General features: G+C 36.8%; 1 protein-coding gene across 1 annotated transcript in view; it reads right to left on the bottom strand.

Annotated features, from left to right (window-relative positions):
- WDR70 (WD repeat domain 70) overlaps positions 1-19,592 on the bottom strand; it is a 132,580-nt gene that overhangs the window by 5,150 nt on the left and 107,838 nt on the right. Inside the window, exons 15-18 of the mRNA XM_008630649.2 lie at positions 8,324-8,424; positions 6,829-6,908; positions 4,035-4,151; positions 3,548-3,710 (exon numbers count right to left, since the gene is read on the bottom strand). Coding sequence (XP_008628871.1) covers positions 3,548-3,710; positions 4,035-4,151; positions 6,829-6,908; positions 8,324-8,424 — 461 coding nt within the window. The remainder of the gene's footprint in view (positions 1-3,547; positions 3,711-4,034; positions 4,152-6,828; positions 6,909-8,323; positions 8,425-19,592) is intronic.

Raw genomic sequence — 19,592 nt, 5'->3', positions numbered from 1 at the left:
GTATATCTGTACAGCTGTGTTAAAACAAACAGCTCACAAAGAATGTAATTTTCAAACATTTACAACTGATGCCTCAAGTTCCTTTCCTGTAGTTCTTTACTTGAAATCTTCAATCTGTCCTTCCTTTCCTTTCACTCCAGTGGAATGGCTCTTGCCAAGGACTCTAACAAGCTTTTTACTGAGAAATCTCAAGATCTTTTCCTTATCCTCATCCATTATGACTTTTCTGCTGTGTTGATCACATCTTATTTGACACTTTATTCATACTGGGCTTTGGTGACATGTCATCTCCTGATTCAGCATCCCCAGCATCCTTTTCAGCAGCATCTGTTTTTCACCCATTCTTTTGCCTCTTACTTACTTCTGCCTCCTTTCTGACTCAAATGTCAGGTGAAACGGAAAGGTCAAGATAATGATAACAAGCTTGAAAAACTTTTCAAGTGATAAATAATGCAAATGAATATTTGGCTTCAAGAGTAAATTAGGCACCTTTAGCTCTAAAAAAAGGGATATATTTTTACATAGAATGCATAAACTAACAGCAGAAGTCATGTGTTTCTTACAAGATTTATTGAAGTGAAAATCATAGAATGGTTTGGGTTGGAAGGGACGTTAAAGATCATCCAGCTCCAACCCCCCTGCCATGGGCAGGGACACCTTCCACTAGATCAGGTTGCTCAGAGCCTCATCCAACCTGGCCTTGAACACTGCCAGGGACGGTGCACCCACAACTTGTCTGGGCAACCTGTTCTGCGCCTCATCACCCTCTGAGTAAAGAATTCCTTTGTAACATCTAATCTAAATCTCTCCTTTTTTATATTAAAACCATTCCCCCTTGTCCAGTCACTACCTACCCTTGTAAAAATGTCACTCTCCCTCATATACAATTAGAAAAGCATTGAATCAGTTAACTGATTCAGAATGACTTAACCAGTATGGATCAGGAACAGAGAAACTCCAATCCAGTCATCATATTCCAAGTTATAAAAACTGATTAACCACAAGAAGATAATTTCTTAATCTTCTCAGTCTAAAATTATTTCATAACTGGAAGTGGAGAAAATTATGTAATTATAGTTTCCTTACACATTCTCTGAAGAAAATGTGTAAGGAAACTACAGTTTCACTGAACATGAGTGAAAACTTTATGTGCATGGACAGCACAGGACCAAAAGCCTTGTCAAACAAAAGATGTATCAAGTGGATAGTTTTATACTATGTTTAAGTAAAAATTTACTACAGGAAATGTGGAAAAACTGGCATCAGAAGAGTAAAGTAGTAAAAGAATAAACACCATTTTAAAAAATGAAACATACTGCATGTATGGTTTTTAGGTCTTAAGACAGTATATGATTTTAAGAAAGTATCAGAATATCACCTTTCCTACCTCTATAGTGTAACTTATGCTATAGCTAAAGCAGCTGTCCAATATACAAACCAATATTGCATGATAATTCATATCAATTACTTGTAATTTGCATATTTTATTAAATGTAAGTCTGTAAGTACATCTGTAAGATGCATTTTATATACAGGTTAAATATACATGCTCTTTAAAGTCAGACGTAGGATATTACTATAATATTATATATTATTATATTTCATATATTATATTATAATAGCACAGCTTTTTGTGGCTGTTAATATAGACCTGAATTTCTGAAAACTAAGAGCGTGACACAGTAAGAAAATTTCTGCATTTCATTGTCTTAAATATTATTAGTATTAATATTAGTGTCATTATTAATAGTATTATTATTGTGTTATCCGGCTGGTGTGTAAGTTAATAGCAGTCTGGACTTGCATCCTGCCCACTTCTCAGCCAGCTCTCCTCTTCCCCTGCAGCCACATCTTTCACAAGGGACTGTAATGAGATCTGGCCACCTGACACAGTAAGCCTCCTGTAACACAGCTTTGTCTTAAAACTTTCATGTCTACTACATTCCAGGTGTCAGGGATGAAACTTAGTATACAATCAATGAAGTTACTTAAGCCAAAAGTATGCTGAGGTATCTATCTACCTGATGGAATGTGTGATTGCATGTACTTTTGAGAATGGATTCCTCAAATAAAACCAGATGCCTACACATTCCAAGTACATTTCCTCTCTAGTAATCATGAGCTCTCAAACAATTAAAAAATCAATATTTAGCACACTAATTACAACAATTGCTACAGAATTGGGCTTTCAAACATTGCATCTTTGGTACCAAGAGTGATACTGTATAATGCCTTGGTTTGATGTACAAATGCCATACTTATCAATTACCAGTGTGCCATACTTACTAATTACCCAATCCAAAGTCAGGCTGGGTCACTGACATTCTCAAGCTGCTTTGGAACAGTTATTTAGTTATCTCTGTGAACATGTGGGTCAAGTCAGAAAACAGATGTCACCATCAGAAGCAAGCTGTGATTCTTAGTATATTTCTAGTTTCTGGAAAAAGGTGGTGATTGATTCAGCTACAGAGCCGAACACCAATAAAGAAAGTAATCAGGAAAATACTAATGAATGTACAGCTTTGGACATAGAACACTGGGGTGCAAAAAAAACGTAATTCATTATTGGCATACTGTTCTGTGAAGACTGTTTCAGCTCTTCAAAATGTTTTCCTTACGCATTTTGAAAACACTGCTTGACACTATTTTGTGAAAAAAGCTCCCTCAATGATAATAAAATATGACAATTCTACTAATTTCTAAAGTGTTCGTTTCAGTTCATTAGTATGAAATGCATTTATGTAGTACTTATTTCTATACTATTGTATATTAATTGTTTGTATTTAATTGTTTAAATGTATTTATTTTTAGGAAAAAAACTCCTTGGCTAGAAAGCATTCAAGAAGCACAATCTTCATTTTAATATATGCACACAAATACCACACTCACACATACAATTTAAATTGAATAAAGTACTGTCTGTGGGATTGCCAAGGTTTTACTAAAAAATCTTTTTGAGGTTCTTTAATTTATGTAACAACTGAAAACTTACTTCTTTATGTAGAATTTTTGGTAGGAGATTTTATCAGTGCAATTTTTAATATTGCTGTACCTTTAAAACCAAGTTAATTCAGGCAGTTACTTGGATCCTCATGTAGGAAAAATTCAGATAAAAACTTATGATAGTTGAGAAATCATCCTGTCATAACACCAAGTAAATATTTTGAAGGTTTAACCTAAGAATCAGTCAGAACTAGAGGGCATATTGGAAAATTATCCCAATGTATCAGTGGGATAGTACCCTATTAAAAGGTATATTGCAATTTTAGGCATGGATTTGGAGAAGATTCTAAACTCAAATCAACTTTGCAAGCTTCAAAATAACTTCTAGCACTAGCAGGTACATTTTAAAAGTGGAAATATGAAATTTCAACAATTCAACCTCCTGGAAACTCGTATCTTCATAAAAGAGTATATTCTTGGTTTACGTATTTGTGGCAGCAATCCAAAAAAAGGCAAAGTATAGCATTAAAAATGTCTCTTCTATTTTAACTAAACTCCTATTGGCCTCTAGAAATGTTACTTGTATTCCTAATTGGTGCCTTACTTAGCATATGCTGGAGCCACCCAGTATGGATTCTCCTCTGCTTCCTTCGCGTGACGTAAGATGGCCTCTCGAGGGTTGCTGTCGTCTGTCTTGTCCAAGGCAATGTTCTTGACTATATATGATGACAGGGTGACCCCATGAGTCCCAACACGGCCGCCACGACCTGTGGCACGAAGAGAAAAATATTTAAGAAATATGCAGAGTCTACTATGGTGATCTGATACAATGAGGTTATTTAATGCTATAGGAAGGGTTTAACTTAGAGCTCCATTCAGGCGGGTGTTCTGCTGATTATGTAACTCAAAGTAAGCCATTGTGATTACTAATTTTTTGTAGGCAAGCACTCCAATGAGACATCAATGTCTTAAAGTGCTGGATCTAGGGAGTAGAGTCACCACCCAAAAAATGCAAATCCAAATGAGTGTAGAACCAAAACATGATGGCCCCTTCAGCATACGACACTCTAAAATGATTATGCCTAGATTACCTGCTCCTGCTACTGGAGGTTCAGGTTTGTGAGACTTCATGGGGTCCAACCTATCCTTCTCCAGCTGTTTCCTCGTGCTTCGTTGTCGTGGTTCACGGAACATCGGAAGCGCATGGGCTGAAGGGTCACAATTTGGAGAAAATTAAATGTTATAAATTCCACTTTCCTTTTAACATCTTCAATACAAAGAGTTGGGTTCTTTCTTGCAATGGAAAAAGTGGCAGGAGCAGCCTCGCAGTAATCCTATATCCAAACAATGGTTTACTGAGTTGTACTTTCAGGGGTTTCTTTCTGCTGAATTTTTCAAAGATGAAAACAGTCTGATACCAGGGTTCCTTCAGGCAGGAGCCTCTCCTCTGAAATGCTGTTTCCATAATTTATGTGTATTTCATTCATATCTCTGTCATTCAGTTCTCAACATTAGCATTGTGACCAACCACTTACTCTTTTCTGAACCTCCCATGTTTCTAAAGCCTTCTCATGTGCTCAGAGCATGACAAGGCACTTGATACATTCTTGGATATGACAAAGAGTGGAGCGGAAACCCCTCAATGATTCCAAATGCAATTTTATGCTTATGAAGTCACAATCATGTTCTTTCTAAAATAATAAGATTACTCACCATTGGAAAAATAACATAACTGAGGCAGTCTGCCTAAATTGTAAGGATTTAAAATTTCTATTTCCTCATAAAAGTGCTATCTTCAATCACAGTAATGGCTTTGATCCACTCAGACAAGAGACTCATTTGTTAGCAACAGAGAAACACCATGTTAATGGACATGGTTTTCTTGCAGAGAAGTTTATATCTCACATGCAGGTGTGCTCATTGCTGCTATTTCCCAAAATAAGGGAAATTGTGTCAGGGCCAAATGATCCAATAAAGACAAAAAATAATCAAACGGATCTTAAATTTAGGAACATTCAGGTACCTATCAGCTTGAGTTTTCAGTTTATTTCTGTAGGCCTCTTCAATTTATTAGACTGAGTGAAGTCACAGACAGGTGACACACAGTAGATCTTTTGAAACAATTTTTGCAGATTTCTTTAAGTATGAAATGCCAAGGACAATTTTCTGCCAAGCACTAAGCTTGATCAGTTTCCACAGAGCATCTGAGGTGACTAATGCACAGATCCAAGCTTTTGCCATTTGTGGAGTCAAGGTTGTCTAAGGAAAACCAGGCTGTGTATTTCTGTGTTTTAAAAGTGACACTTAATCCCTGAAAACAACATTCCTGCATTTTAAGTAGCCATTGCAGGCAATTCTCATATTAAGGAGCAACAAGAAATCTGAAGGAAAAGAAAAAAAAAAAAAGAGAAAGAGGGGAGAAAAAAGAGAAGAAAAAAGAGAAGAAAAAAAGGGTCAGTTCACTTTGCAAAAGCACTTTGGAGATATTCGGGTATTCCCAGTTCTATCTGTAACTTAAAAGACAGACATCTAACCTCTGAAAAGTTTCCAAAATATGCAAAAAACTTAAACATTTGCTGAGCAAATCCTTACAACATTTTTCTGCATTACTGTATATGGAAACATCCTTGTTTAGTTTCAAAATGATGTGGAAGAAACAGTTAAACAGCTAGAAATCAGTGACGAAATCCCAAAAATTTGCATAACTTGGACCTATATCTTTCAATGACATTTATAAATGCCATTGAACACACAAGTTTCACTGGATTTTAAGCAGAATTTTCTTTAAAAAAATCACAGAAGTTCTTTAGAGTATAAACACTAATGACAGTGCACACGAAGCATTACAGTGAAGGATCTTATAAGGATGGATTAAGAGCACCCCATGAAGATAAATAGCCCTGATCTTTGGCAGTTGCTGCTTAAGTTTACCCTAAAAACTGGAGCTGGACATCTGCAGCAGTATGGTCGGTTGGAGACAGCTGTGGCTAGAAAGTGCCCAAGATGGGAACCCAGAACCAAAGTGCCTTGATATAGGTCTAGTTACCAAGACTGCCCAAACCTTCTCACTCTAAACCTCTTTTTGTTTATTATGCTGCCAAACAACTTGTTCATTCTAGAAAAAATGGTTTCAGTATGTGTAAAACCAAGCTTACTAGAAATCAGAGCTGAACACCCTGGAACTGAAAGAGGATGAAGAGAAGCAAGACGGCACAACTGTGTGACTGTTCTTATTTCACATGAGGAAACACTACATAGGGCAATGCTAATGGGGAGGGTCAAGACCTCTCAGTTAATCCTCTCTTTCCACTGTAGAATTTGTCACTGGGAAAAGACAGATGATTAAACATTTTATAGAAGCAACGATAACTATTTTTTATGCATCAGTGAGCCTTAGTATGAACATAAGGTCTTAAAAACCCCTAAGGTTAGGGATAGCTAAGCTGTCTAAAACCCTATATAACTTGGGTTAAGTTATAAATTTGGAAAAACCATTTGGTATTTGTTCAAGACTTCTCTCTCATCTCTGATTTTGTCACTGGTACTGCAAAGTGGCAAAACTCTTCCTAAACCCATCTACACTCCACAATTAAGCAAAATGGAAGATTTACGAAAGCTCCAAAATTTTGGAGGCTTTCAGGAGCACAACCTATCAAGAAATCAACCATTATGAACAACTTTACAGAGCATACGGAATGTATATACCTTTCTGGTTGTGCAACACTACAAAAATTTTGTATGAAGCACCAATATATGATATCAATGATCAATGCTTAATGAAAGACTTTTTAGAGGAGAAGAGATAAAGCTAAATGATCTGCAAATCATTTCAAACCCAAGAATGAGCTAGGGATGCTGTTATAAAGATATGTTTAAATTTCTTACGTGTTATAATGTAATCCTGTGTGAGAGTCTCTGCTTGTCTCTCTTTTCGTTTTGTTTTGACCACGCATAATTTTGCTCCCCTACGAGGAAACAGAGCAGTTCAGTTAGTCTGTTTATATCAAACAGAAATCCGTTTTTATTCAAGACAGTCTCAACAAAATTACACAGCACTCTAAATATTCATGAATGTCTGTATCTTTGCCTGTTCATGCTCATGTGAAGGAGGGTAGAGAGATTATAGTGTTTCTGTTACAGAGCAGTTTATATGACATGCAGAAATAAGGGTGGAAGATTCATTTCACACTTCATTTGTCCACAGTACTTTAGTGTGCACATTGGAAGTGCTGCTCTCCAAACTTGGGCACTCGTTTGCCTCTGGTATTATTCTTTCTAAGCAGCAGAGGTGGCAGTTATCTAACCAGGTGTCTGTAACACTAAGGCAGGAAAGACTGCATAAGCCTGGCGGCAGCAAGATTGATTTAAACCAGTAGTATTTTCCTCCTCATGGTAAATACGAGGAAACAAACCAGTCACAAAACTGCGCTAGGGCTCTGTGGTCCAAACAATGATGATCAATTCTCTTGTTCTCTAAACTGACAAAACCAGAAAAACAAAACTTACTTCTGATAATCTTGTAAACCAGAGTTTATCTTCACATCCAAGTGCCCAAGTGACAGTAAGTATCCAGAAAACATTAACTGTAACACAGTTTGGTTTTGGGTGCCAGCAGAACAAAGATGGCACATACAGGGGAAACAACTTATTTATCCCACTCAGTATCAAAGAATTGTACATTTCCTCCAGACTGACAGGAAGGAAGCATTCCCCAGTTCTCCAGCCAACCCAGATGGTAAAGGCAAATGAATTGCAAAACAAGTATTTATAGGCTACTTAGGTCCTCTTCATCTTAGGCTGGCAAGCCACCTTCTGATAAATCAGTACCACCTTTCCCTTAGATGTACAGGCAAAATCCACGTCATAAATAAGGGTGGCAAGGAAGACTAGAAGAAAGGTGGGGATGTACTTCCTTGCTTTACACCTTGTCAAACTGTGTCTTCCAGTATTACTTCACCAGCACTGAAGTTTATGCTTCTAAACAAGATTTTTACTTCAGGAAAAAAATATGCATTAAAAATACATGACTAAATACCATAAATACCCATTCAGTCACACTTCCTCAGCAACCTCCAAGAGACAGGATGAAAGGGTGGTTATTCCTACTGCAGGTTTCATGCAATTAAAAAATGAAAGCATTTGTAAATTCAGGTAGAAAAGTCAGCATACTGCAACAGAAAAAGCTCAGAGGAAAAAGTGCCACGCTTCATAAGTAAACATTCTGGGTTATTTTTTTTTCTCTTTCTACTGTTGCTAAATAAGTGTAACTCTGCAAAACAAATGTTACTAAACCAGGTTTTCTCATTTCTTAGTATAATCACTGAATCACACAATCAGGCTAAATTTGTGAAAACAACCATAATAAAACACAATTACATACCTCTGGCTTTTGACAGGATCATAGTACACTTTGGCTAAACCATTTCCAGTACCAACCATGATCTGGTTGAGCTTGGGATGCCAAAGGCAACGCACGACACTCTGAAATGAAGTGAGATATTGACAGTTAGTTGGTCACTCATCTGGACCTTAGAATTAATATTCACATTGTCAGAGAGTGCATCACACTGTAGTTGGACCAAGCTTAAGCACATGAATGAGCATGTGAATATGTGAATGAATAACTCCAGAGTAGAATACAATGTAAAAGGAGTGTCAACACAAGGATGTAGGCAGGGAAGGAAGTAAAAATTGGTGACAGGGTGATAACCAGTGGTTTCCACAGATAATCTGTTGCCAGGGTCTTCATGGGCATATTGGAAATGGAAAGTTAGAGAGGAATTTGAGGAGAACAATTAAGCTTCAGATATGATACAGTGATCCAGGCCTTCATGACTTTTGTGTTCTTATTTTTAATTCTTAATTCTCCCACTTCATTCATCACCTTATCTGTTTTTTCCCTTCTTGTCATACACTGTTGACCTTTCACTTGCTCACTGCAGAAACGGAAGAGATGCTGATTTTCACTCTTGCTTCTTTGTTACCCACAACACTAAGAACTTGGTATTTGAAACCAATGTCTCACAGTACTGTCACCCTTCTGGTCAGCAGCGAAACTCATTTTCAGACATTAAGAGTATTGTTCTACATGTGACTTTGAATCTCCATGTGAGTACTGTTTTCAGTCTGATTCAGCAGCACAGAAACTCTTAAGACTCAAGCTTCTGACTTGAGAGAACCAAAGCGGGCACAATCTCCCACAGAGGACAACCTGTCTCATCAAAAACACAAAAGAAAGTATCTATTTTTGACAGACAGTGATGCCTTAAAGGGATAGCGTCCAAGGCTGAAGTTTGTTTGTGCTACTTACGTAATAAATGTATTCAGAGCTAGCAAGATACATTATCCTGTTAGTATTTCATGGAACAATGCTCCCTTTTCTAGCCTTGCCTTTCTTCTCCCTCCACTTCCCACTGCATGTTCCATACTATTTCTGGTTTTGTCAGACTCCATTTTTTTGAATGCTAGGAGGCACATAACATTAAAAATACTGAAAAAATCCTGAAGCCCATTCAGCCATTATGAATCAGAACTTCATTTTACCACAAGATGATGCATGACACTCCTCTGAGCTGTTTTTTTGCTTTGTGTTCTTGTTTCAAGAAAAACTGAGTGAGATAAGTTTCATTAATCAAATAGTCATTCTTTACAAGGTTCCCCAGCAGAGTATCCTCCTTCTACATACACACAACATACAACATTACTTCCCATTTACTTACAGGTACAAATAAACCTGGCTTGCTTATTACAAGACAACTACAAAACAACATTTTTAGAGGTAAATCTGAGGTACACAATAGGTAAGTTATTAATAGATAAGCTATTAATAGATAAGTTATAAGCTAACAAGTTGTTTGACTTAAGTAAGAGTCTTACATACTCTTATGTAATGCTCAAAATGCTAAAGTAACTCTAAAACACCAAAGCTACTAACAAGTATTGAAGGTCAAAGGTGGGTGGCCTTTTCTTTTATTAATATTTATTGCATGTGGTTAGCCAGCCTTTTTAAACTCTGTAGTTAATGTGGTTCTCCACTTTCTACTGTCAAGTAAATGTATTTTATAGCATGGTAGTGGATACCAGCCAACAAAAACAAGCCTGAGACAGTGTGGCTGTCTGATGGGGTTTGCTGAGTTTCTAACTTGTCAAACATGCACAGCACACTTAAAACCACCATGGCACGTGCTACAGTGCAGGCAAAAGAAACTGCCATTAAATGTAGCCCTATAAATCTTCTGAAACTGTAAAACGTCCCCAGAATACAATGTGTTAAAAACTAAACAAACTCAAGCTCTGAACATGTAGTAATTTTATTAATCCACTGGCATATAAACCTACTTTATAAGTAGTAATAAAAACTATTTATGTGGTTTTCACATTATTTTAGAAACTAACAATACTTCAAAAATACCGAAATGCTGAATTCCTGAACTATATCCTAAAAAATTTTCCCAATCATATAATCCTAAAGAAGTGAAAATTCTAATCAACTGTATAACAAAGGGATCATTGTAGGCTAGGTCTTAACACTGGGAGGGAAGGGTAAGGAGAATCTTTATCACACAAAAATAATTAACACTTAAAGAGCATTTATTTGATGCCTCTAACTTCTCACTGCTTCCACTTAGAATAACTCAGGGACACATATTTATCACTGGAAATGCTAAACATCAAATTCCATCTCAAAGTAGGTCCTACCTCCCAGCTCTCCAGGCAAGTAAGTATGTTAATTGCAGACAAATAACTGGTTTCCTGCCTTTGCTTACGTGTGCACGTAGGTAGGTACCCACCTACTGATACTGAATTTTACACAACTCCAGAATGGCTGTGGTTGGAAGAGAGGTCTGGAGATGACTAATTCAACCATCCTGCTCCTAGCATAGTCAGATACTACAGACAGCTCAGGTTATCACCCAGCTTGGTTTTTATTATTTCTCAGGATGAAGACTCAACAGCCTCTTTCAGCAACCTGTTTCAGTGTCCAACCAGTCCTACCATAAAAAAACCAAAAACCCAACCACAAACCTCAAATAATTTATTTTGTTTAAAACAAGAAAAACCTATGTATATTCTGAAAACAAAAAAATTCCAGGTCATAGCTGAGCAAATGGAAAGTATCTTATAACAAATAAGAATGATAAAATGCAGAATGTATCATCACATAAACATCTTCAACATTTGAAAAAAGGATTTCTGTGATGGCTGGATGTTTTGGACACTGAGCTTTTGGAGCATGAAGTCCCAGAAGCCTGTCACAAAACCCCTGAAAATAATTTTTCCATAGATTGATGTGGCCAGCTTTGTGATTATAAGAAAATTACAAAAGATAATTACTAGTAATGATTTAAAAGCTGTTTTGTACTTTTGCTGCTGCAAAAGCATTAAGTTCTTGAAATGAAATCAATCTGAAAAGTCTTTGGCAATGTCTATTGCATATACAAACACAGTAGCTTACATTGGGAAATCCTGAGAAAACATTCTGAAAATATTTTTGTGAAGACAGATGAGGAAAATATTAAAAATATTATCCAAAAGAGAAGAACTCTAAATTTACCTTCCTGACTCTCACCGTTAGAACAGATTCAGTGGGTGTCAATGACAGACACAATGAGAGTAGGCAGCTCTGGGGTGGTTCCTAAATAGTCTCAGCCCTATCAGTCTGTTCTCACCTGCGTGTTTCCCCTTTGAATCATAGAAGCAGAGCTGCTGCTGCAGGTAAACAGTAAACACCACCAAATAATTTTTCTGTCAGGTTATTCTCCATCTAGGTGAGCTCACTAGGCAACTACACACACAGCTTTCCTGGTACCGTGCAAGTAATAGTGCTTTGACATGAGTTAACAGCAGTGTCTCTAAATGAGAAACTGAAGCCTCGTTTTCTGTAACACAGAATGGTACATTTATTCTGGCCTAGGAACATAGCCCTGTGTTAAACAGGCACAGTGAAGAATAACTAAAGCAGATTTGTCAGCAAGCAAAAGCTAACTACTTCAACTGAAACTGTCCAGAGCACTTAGGCAACACCCTGACAGGAGTAAACAATGCAGAGAGGGCATTTTACAAGGTCAGCAAGAAAAGATTAAAATGATTTGTGGCATAGGAGTGGAAAATTTACCCCCTAAGATGAAACCATGAAGCTGGTAAGGTCATAAAACTACAGAGTGATGTCAAAGACTGAAAGAATTTTCCTGGATCTTTGCTTATAAAGATGGTTCAAGACTGCAGCAGCGAAGGTGAAGTTCAGTTCCCTGGGCCACACTTCAGACAAAAACATTCAGGTTTAGAGTGTGGATAGAGCTGGTCCAGGATGGGAAGAGAAGTCTCAGAGGGGTCAGTACAGGTTGGGGGCAGGAAAGAAAGGTTAATAATTTCTAGTAAGGGGGACTATGAATGGTTTGAGATGACACATCGGCAGTGATTATGTGGATTGTAAGAAGCTTTGAAGAGGACACATTGTGATAAAACATAAAGAAAAAAAACATGAATGAGCTAATGCAGCAAGTATTCCTAGTTCCTATGAATTACAGAGTACATACAGTCTTCACATGAATATTACATCTTAGACCTAAAATATTTTTCTGCAGCATTCCAGAGCCTGAGCAGTCACTTAATCTTACTAGTATCTTTTGAATCTACCAAAATGTGAGGTTGCCCATTATGTACAAAATAACAAGAACATATACAAAGAAGGTCTCTTTCCTCCTTCACACTGTTGCAAAATATTAAGAGAAGATTTGGGTTTTCTGTCCATCACTGCCTTCTTGCATTCCTATACTAACATTTTACATGTCTGTGAGCTGATCTTGTACAAAAGCATTTATTTTTTTCATTTGGTGCATTTCAGCTGAGATCCAACCAAATCTCACTAACTTCTTATGTAAACAAGGCCCATGATAACAGTTAATCTTTTTTTGTTAGCAAAATTTTATTAAACAGACATGTCTGTGTGTACACATATGGAGGTCATAACTGCTACAAGACTGGCATGGTAATGGTTTCATCATTTTCCAAAAAATTCCAAGAACTTTCGTATTTTTGACATAAATAGGAATCACCATACACTTCTAGAGCACATAGGTCAACAGGACTATATTCTTTCTTTGCTACTGTGAAATGAAAAGTAAATTAGAGGGGCCATATTTTACAGTGATGTTTTAATTTCTTTTCCCTCCTTCAGGAGGTCTTAGTGCTTCTCAGTCAGGCACTGTTTTCTTTGGAAACCACCCTTTCTCCCTAAAGACAGTTAAGTTTTAAGGTTAAGTACCATGCAGCTGTTTTGGAAAATGAACATTTCATGTAAAGTGTATTTTCAGATAATGCATGATAACGTATCAGCTTTTTCAAGTTCTTTTGTAAAGCTTCTCCTGCCATTCAAGGAAGAGGAAAGAAAAACATGTTTCCTTATCAGTTATGCACTCATGGAATAAACATTTTCCATATTTCTTTCTTTTCACTTCAGGTACACACTTTCACTCTTGTCTTTCAACTGGCTTACATATTTGCTGCAAAACACCAGATATGACTAATCAGTTAAGAGCAGCTATCAGACTTTTAAGCTAAATTCACTAAATTAATGTCTCCTCCCACAGCTATTAGTGCAAACTATTCAAATGAAAACACTGACTACAAATCTGATTTGCAGACTGCATCTGTCTACTTCCATCCCTACGTGAAACTACCCTGAGAAGGTGAAAATCTCTACTGAATGATGCTGACATACAGCTAATATTCATACTTTCCCTGTGCTGGATGTACAGCCAACATTCCACCTGTAAATTGGGAAAATCAAAAGTGATCTTCCAAATAGCCACTAGAAAAAAATACTGCTAATTCCAGAAAAATACTGAAAATGGAAAGGAAACATGCTAATCCTAGGTTTTCACACATCTCTAACCTATGATGCAAGAATTCACGAACATTTGAATTAAAAAGCGTTACAATTTAGATAAAGTTCAGTAACTCCATGGTGACGTTGCTGATGTTTTGACAGTTGTTGGGAAATCACGTGCAAGTAAGAGAGCGTAGGCTTCACTCTCAGCTAGAAGAAGCCTTTCATAGAGCGGCAGGCTTTTCTCCTGTAAATTGCCTATAGTCATAAATCTTAAATCAATAGAAATGAATGCAAAAGTAACCCATTATCTCCTACTTCGCTGTCGGCAAGGTCAGAAAACAAGAGCCTCAATGTTCTAGTACTTTAGTAGAAGACAATGAACACCCACAGAGGGAAGTGAAGAGTTTAGGTGGGACTTGTTTCATCAAACTTAACATGTCTACACCTCTAATCTTTACAGGTCTACTCTTTAAATGCCTACAGATTATCTCCCTTTATAGTTAATAGAGAGAAATCATTTTGAGAAAGCATTTTGCAGAGGCCTTCAACTAACCTATTTTAGAGATCTATTTTAGGATGAGATAAAATCACAGTCTGAATACATTTATTTTTCTCTGTTGATTAGAAAAGGAGCCTAGGGTGACTGGATCAGCTGTAGACATCTGTATTTGGTCAGGTGAATCCCTACAGTCTACAGTGGCCAAAATAACTATAAAAGAAAAACAGAAAACTAATGAGGATCTATATTACAGCATGTTGTGCTACTTAGATAAAACTCCACAGTACAAGGATAAAGAATCCTGGTACCCATATTGAATATTCCTAGTGCAGAAAAAATATATCAGATACAAACTTCTAAAACTGCCCAACAAATCTTGAAAACCTTAGCTTCAAAGATCAGGTCTAGCTCTGGAGATACTTAACAACTGAATAGGGATAAAACAGAAAAAACTCTATGTTTGCCCTTATTGCTTACCCCTTTCCTAACCTACAATCTAATAAATAATTCCTCAGCATCTATTCTGAAGCTATACAATGAAAAAGTGAAAGCAAGAGCTGCTGCCCTAAGAAAATACTTTCAATTAGAAGAAAAATTTAAACAAACCTTCCCTCTTTCCTATGTGCAAGCTTTGCTTCAGTGGCTGTGACAGTATGTGATGGGCTCTGTTTGAACAGCACTGCTTGGATTTGCTGCACTTGGCTGTCCAGGCAGTCAGGTAAGTGACATGTCAGCAGGGAAGACGGCAAACATGGAAAATGAATTCTGACCATGGCTGTGGATTCTGTAAGGACAGGTGACCCCAGCAGTGGCTAAGTGGGGCTTTTCTGATGAACTGAGGATTTATCTTAACTGTAATCATTACAAATTCCACTCTTTTTGAAAAAACCTTGCCTATCAAAATCAGTGCAAGTATGCATGCAACTAGTTTATTTAGCACATCTATTCTGTCTTTTCTCTTTTATAAAACTACTACGTATTTACAGTGAAGAACTGCTTGCAGTATCTTTTAAACTCAGAGAAGCTCAAAACATAATAAGCAATACTACTTAGGAAGCCTACAATAAAAAGCAACTACCTTCCAAATTAACATTATCTGTTACAGAAGCCTATATTACATTTGTATTTGAGAGGGGTAAGCAATTTCAAACTTGGGCTGAATGGAGGGATGAAATCTCAGTGTAGCCTTTCAGTTTTATCTTATATAGTTCTGGAACTTGCACATTCAGTCCTTCTGACTTTAGCAGTACATCTTCCCATATGAGAAGGGGAATGTACAAAGTTATTTCAGGAAAAAACCTCCATTTATTTAATAGCGTTTCTATGTCTTTGAATAAAACATGCAAATATTTAGTGCTGAAGACAGCTTTGCACTACCACAAGTTGCTCCCCATCCCTGTTTGGTTACTACCGCTTTTAATCAACTTCTCTTATTAGGAAAGATATTAAAGCAGAGGCTCTCGAGCTTTTCCATTTCATGATAAAGGTGTGGAACCATTTAGAAACTTCAGATATTTAGACTGCTGTACCGTGGATACAAATCTAGTTTTTGTACAAATTTTCACAGATGCGTTTTATGTGGCTCACAGTTTACACGGACCAAGTAAACCTCTGCCACTTTTTATTTTATTCATCCCGGCAAGAATGCATACACCCCTTGAGAAAACAGAGGAAAATGCCTCAAAAGATACTAAAAATCTCATGCTGAGGAAAGATGCATATGCATTCTAACTCACAGGCAGTAGAGTAACTCCTTCCTGTCTCAAAGATCTCAATGCTTTAAAAGAAAACACTACTCTCACTCATACTCCATGAAGTTCAGAAACAGACCCTAAGGACTTTCAAGCAAGTGTTTCAAGACATTTTCTCCCAAGTTAACAAATAATTTCTCTCCAATTCTGTGTAATTGGAATTTAAAGGAAAAAAAATTTAAAAAATCAAAAACTTGATATTCTAATCTGAAGATAATAGCAATCTTACCTGCTGCGATAATTTCTACACAACACTATCATTTCTATGCAATAATCAAAGATCATTGATAATGATGGTTGAAATGCAGAATGGAAAGTAAAATCCACCAATGAAGTTAGCATTAAAAGGAAATGCTTCAATATATATAGTTCTTCCCTTCTCCTACTGTTATCTTGATTTCTCTGCAGAGGATCTCCATGAAACATCAGCTACATTAACCATCTGCTGCCCTCCAAGAGCTACAGAATTTCTGTCTTTAGAATCACAGAGAAGCAGTGCTGCTCAGAGGCCATATCAATTCCCACTGTGCACTCTTTAATCTCATTTGACTGGTGTCTTAGAGAACAGAGGTGATACAATAGCCATCTACCTGGATTGCCATGCTGCTTTACTTGGAAAAGCTGGTCTGCCTCCTGGAAGCACCAGAAGAGGGGATAAAACTGTGTAACTCATAAAACTGCTGTATTTTTAATAATAATAAAAGAATTAAATAACAGATTTAGAAGTATGCCATCTTCAAATGTCTGCCATTTCTTCTTTCAAGCAAAAATATGGTTAACATGCTCTGATTTAAGAAAAAGGCTACTCACATAGTAAAAATGCACTAATATTATATGTAAAAATATACTGAAAACCCCAATTGCAAAAATCTTCACGTTCAAGATTTCCCTGGAGCTCTTCCAAGGAAAAGAGCCAACTACAATAAATAAGGTGGGAGGTTAGGGAGTATCTACAATGCAGTGACCTGCTATCATTAGATTTAAAATACTCATGAGAATACAGTAGTGGAGGGAAGAATACTAATGTTTTTCCCTTATGAAACATAGCTTAGAAAATGTGTGGAAATATTCAATAGAAAAGGGACCAGAAATGGATAAAGCTTACAATTTTCTATGTAGAAACCAGAAATACCCTAAAAACATTTTCAGAGGCCAATATATTAAAGAAGGATTTCAATATAAAAAGCATGGATTACAATGCTGTACCACTCATCTTTCCAAGTACAGCTATAAAATAATTCTTACAAGTGCATGGAGCCACTGAACAATACTTTGCTCTTTTAATGAATAAAAAAGCAACTTAATCAAGGTGGCAACCTGTTTCCCTTGTACTTACAAATGTCGAGCATTTTCAAGCACCTGGTCTGTTAAAATTACAGCCACACTTTCATCACCATATATCATAAAACTAAGGGAGACAACCTTCATGTACACCCCCAGTCCCTGTTACAGGGGCAAAACCCTCACAGTTTATTACTCTTGCATACCTCAAACCCCTAGTGACAGCTCCCCTAAAACAGAGTACATGCTGCTCCAGGATACACAAAGGGAAGGACCACATTGTCCTTACATATATGGAAGCATAGAATAAAAACTGACAGGCTACCATACTATAAAAGAAAACACATTCCCATGATTCACGTCTTATACTAGATATTTTTTGCTGTTCACTTTGAAAAACAAATACATTTACTGGGCCTTAAATATCATATTTACTTCCCTATTGTGAAAATATGGATTTTCTTTTTAAATAAAATAAATGGCTTTAAAACAAACAAACAAACAAACAAAAAACCAAACCAAAACAAAAACAACAACAACAAAAAAAACCCAGAAGTAGCATGATGATCTCTTCCAGAACTTAAAAGAATTTTTCTTAAATTCAAAAGCTTTAAATCATAGTGAAAGGGGCCGCAGTGGAAAAGCCCTTTACTATATTACTGCACTTTATAAACAGTAAATGATATTGTTTGAGGTCAAGAAAAGAAATACTGCAATCCTGTATCAACTGTGCATAAAGGATGCTGGAAGGCTCATATTCCTTATTCCTTCTTTCCTTTTCACTCTTTCACCTAAAAAGAAGCTTTATTTATAGCTTGTCTCAGAAGACCTTCCTGAAACATCCCTTAGAGGTATTTTCAGAAGTATTTAATAATTTAACTTTTGCTTATATTTGAGAAACTAAGAAAATATTGAAGAATCCTCCTAACAGAAATAGGTTTCCCAAAACAACCATGAATCTATATTTTTGGATTGTTGCTTATCTACAAAAATCTGTGGATATTTTAAAAACTTGCACATCTTATTTTATAATGTACACAAACTCATCAACTTGGATCATTTTTAAATTAAATTATTACTTAAATGTCCATTAAAAATCAGCAATTCCTGTAACTATACAACTTTTTTTTTTTTTTTTCCTTTCTCAGTGCCCATTCTTGCTTGGCAGTAACGGGGTGTAATACTTGTCCTTTCCATATGGGGAAAATGAGTACTCTACTGCTGCCAAGATCAATCTTGTCTGTAATAAGGATAACTACCGGGTGATCTGTTGGAAGTAGCCAAATGAATGACAGACATGTGAGAGTGATTCAAGTACCTATCCACAGCTATTTTAAATTAAACTGACATTGGGGGAAATGTTGTATATCCAATTTTTTTTCCCATACACTAGGTATTTATAACTGGTTCCCATGAAGATCTCATGCTTGCATAACCAAAGCAAGCTTTCATCTGGCTTTCATCTGGCAGTGAAATCTCCCTTCCCTTCCAGACTGCAGTTACAGATATCCCAAAGATGAGACCTTGCAGCTACAGGTCTTCCTGCCTCTCATACTACCTGGGGAAAAGAAAGTGAAATGGTCTCTGAGTTTCCGGACAGAAACTCTGTACCCCCATACTCTGGCACTATTGTTTCCTGCCATCTGTTTAAGTCTCTTTATCCATGTAAATGAAGAAAGGTTCTGCATGCAATTATAGGTATTTCAGATTAAATAAGCCTCTAATGCTCAAATTGAGCAAGTTTAATAAATGTATTTCACTGTGAACATTTGAGGTGAGAGCAGAAGAACCTTTCATAAATAATACTACCAAGATAGAAGAGAAAGAGACAGAAGAACTATGACGAGGCTGCACATTCATAACAGGATTTTTTCAAGTTCCATTAAAAAGAGAGGAATTCTGTACAGTTTAGTAAACATAACCATTGTCACAGTGCAAAGTCCTCAAAATCTCCAACTGTACCTTAACACACTAAGTCAGAGCAAGGCTGGGGTACTGCACACAGAGCATCAGCTTCATTATGGAAGAGGGAGAGGCAGGAGGTCCCACCCTGATGTAATTTTGATGTAATCTGCAGTAAGTAAATGCCCCTGCCATAACCTGCATCATGGGTGATTTCTCTCCTTGATAAACTCATGGGAAAAAAAAATCCACTGAGTGCTATTAACTGCAAAATTCCTGTATCTGCATCAAGATATCTAGAAAACAGCAGTCACTGGAGATAGAAAGGATGGTCAGAGAAGCACCGATGATTTTGTGTTTGGCCTGTTCACACCTCCTCCCACTA

The sequence above is a fragment of the Corvus brachyrhynchos genome, unplaced genomic scaffold (assembly GCF_000691975.1).
Source record: "Corvus brachyrhynchos isolate BGI_N302 unplaced genomic scaffold, ASM69197v1 scaffold42, whole genome shotgun sequence".
NCBI lineage: Eukaryota > Metazoa > Chordata > Aves > Passeriformes > Corvidae > Corvus > Corvus brachyrhynchos.
This window is presented reverse-complemented; position numbering and strand designations above follow the sequence as displayed.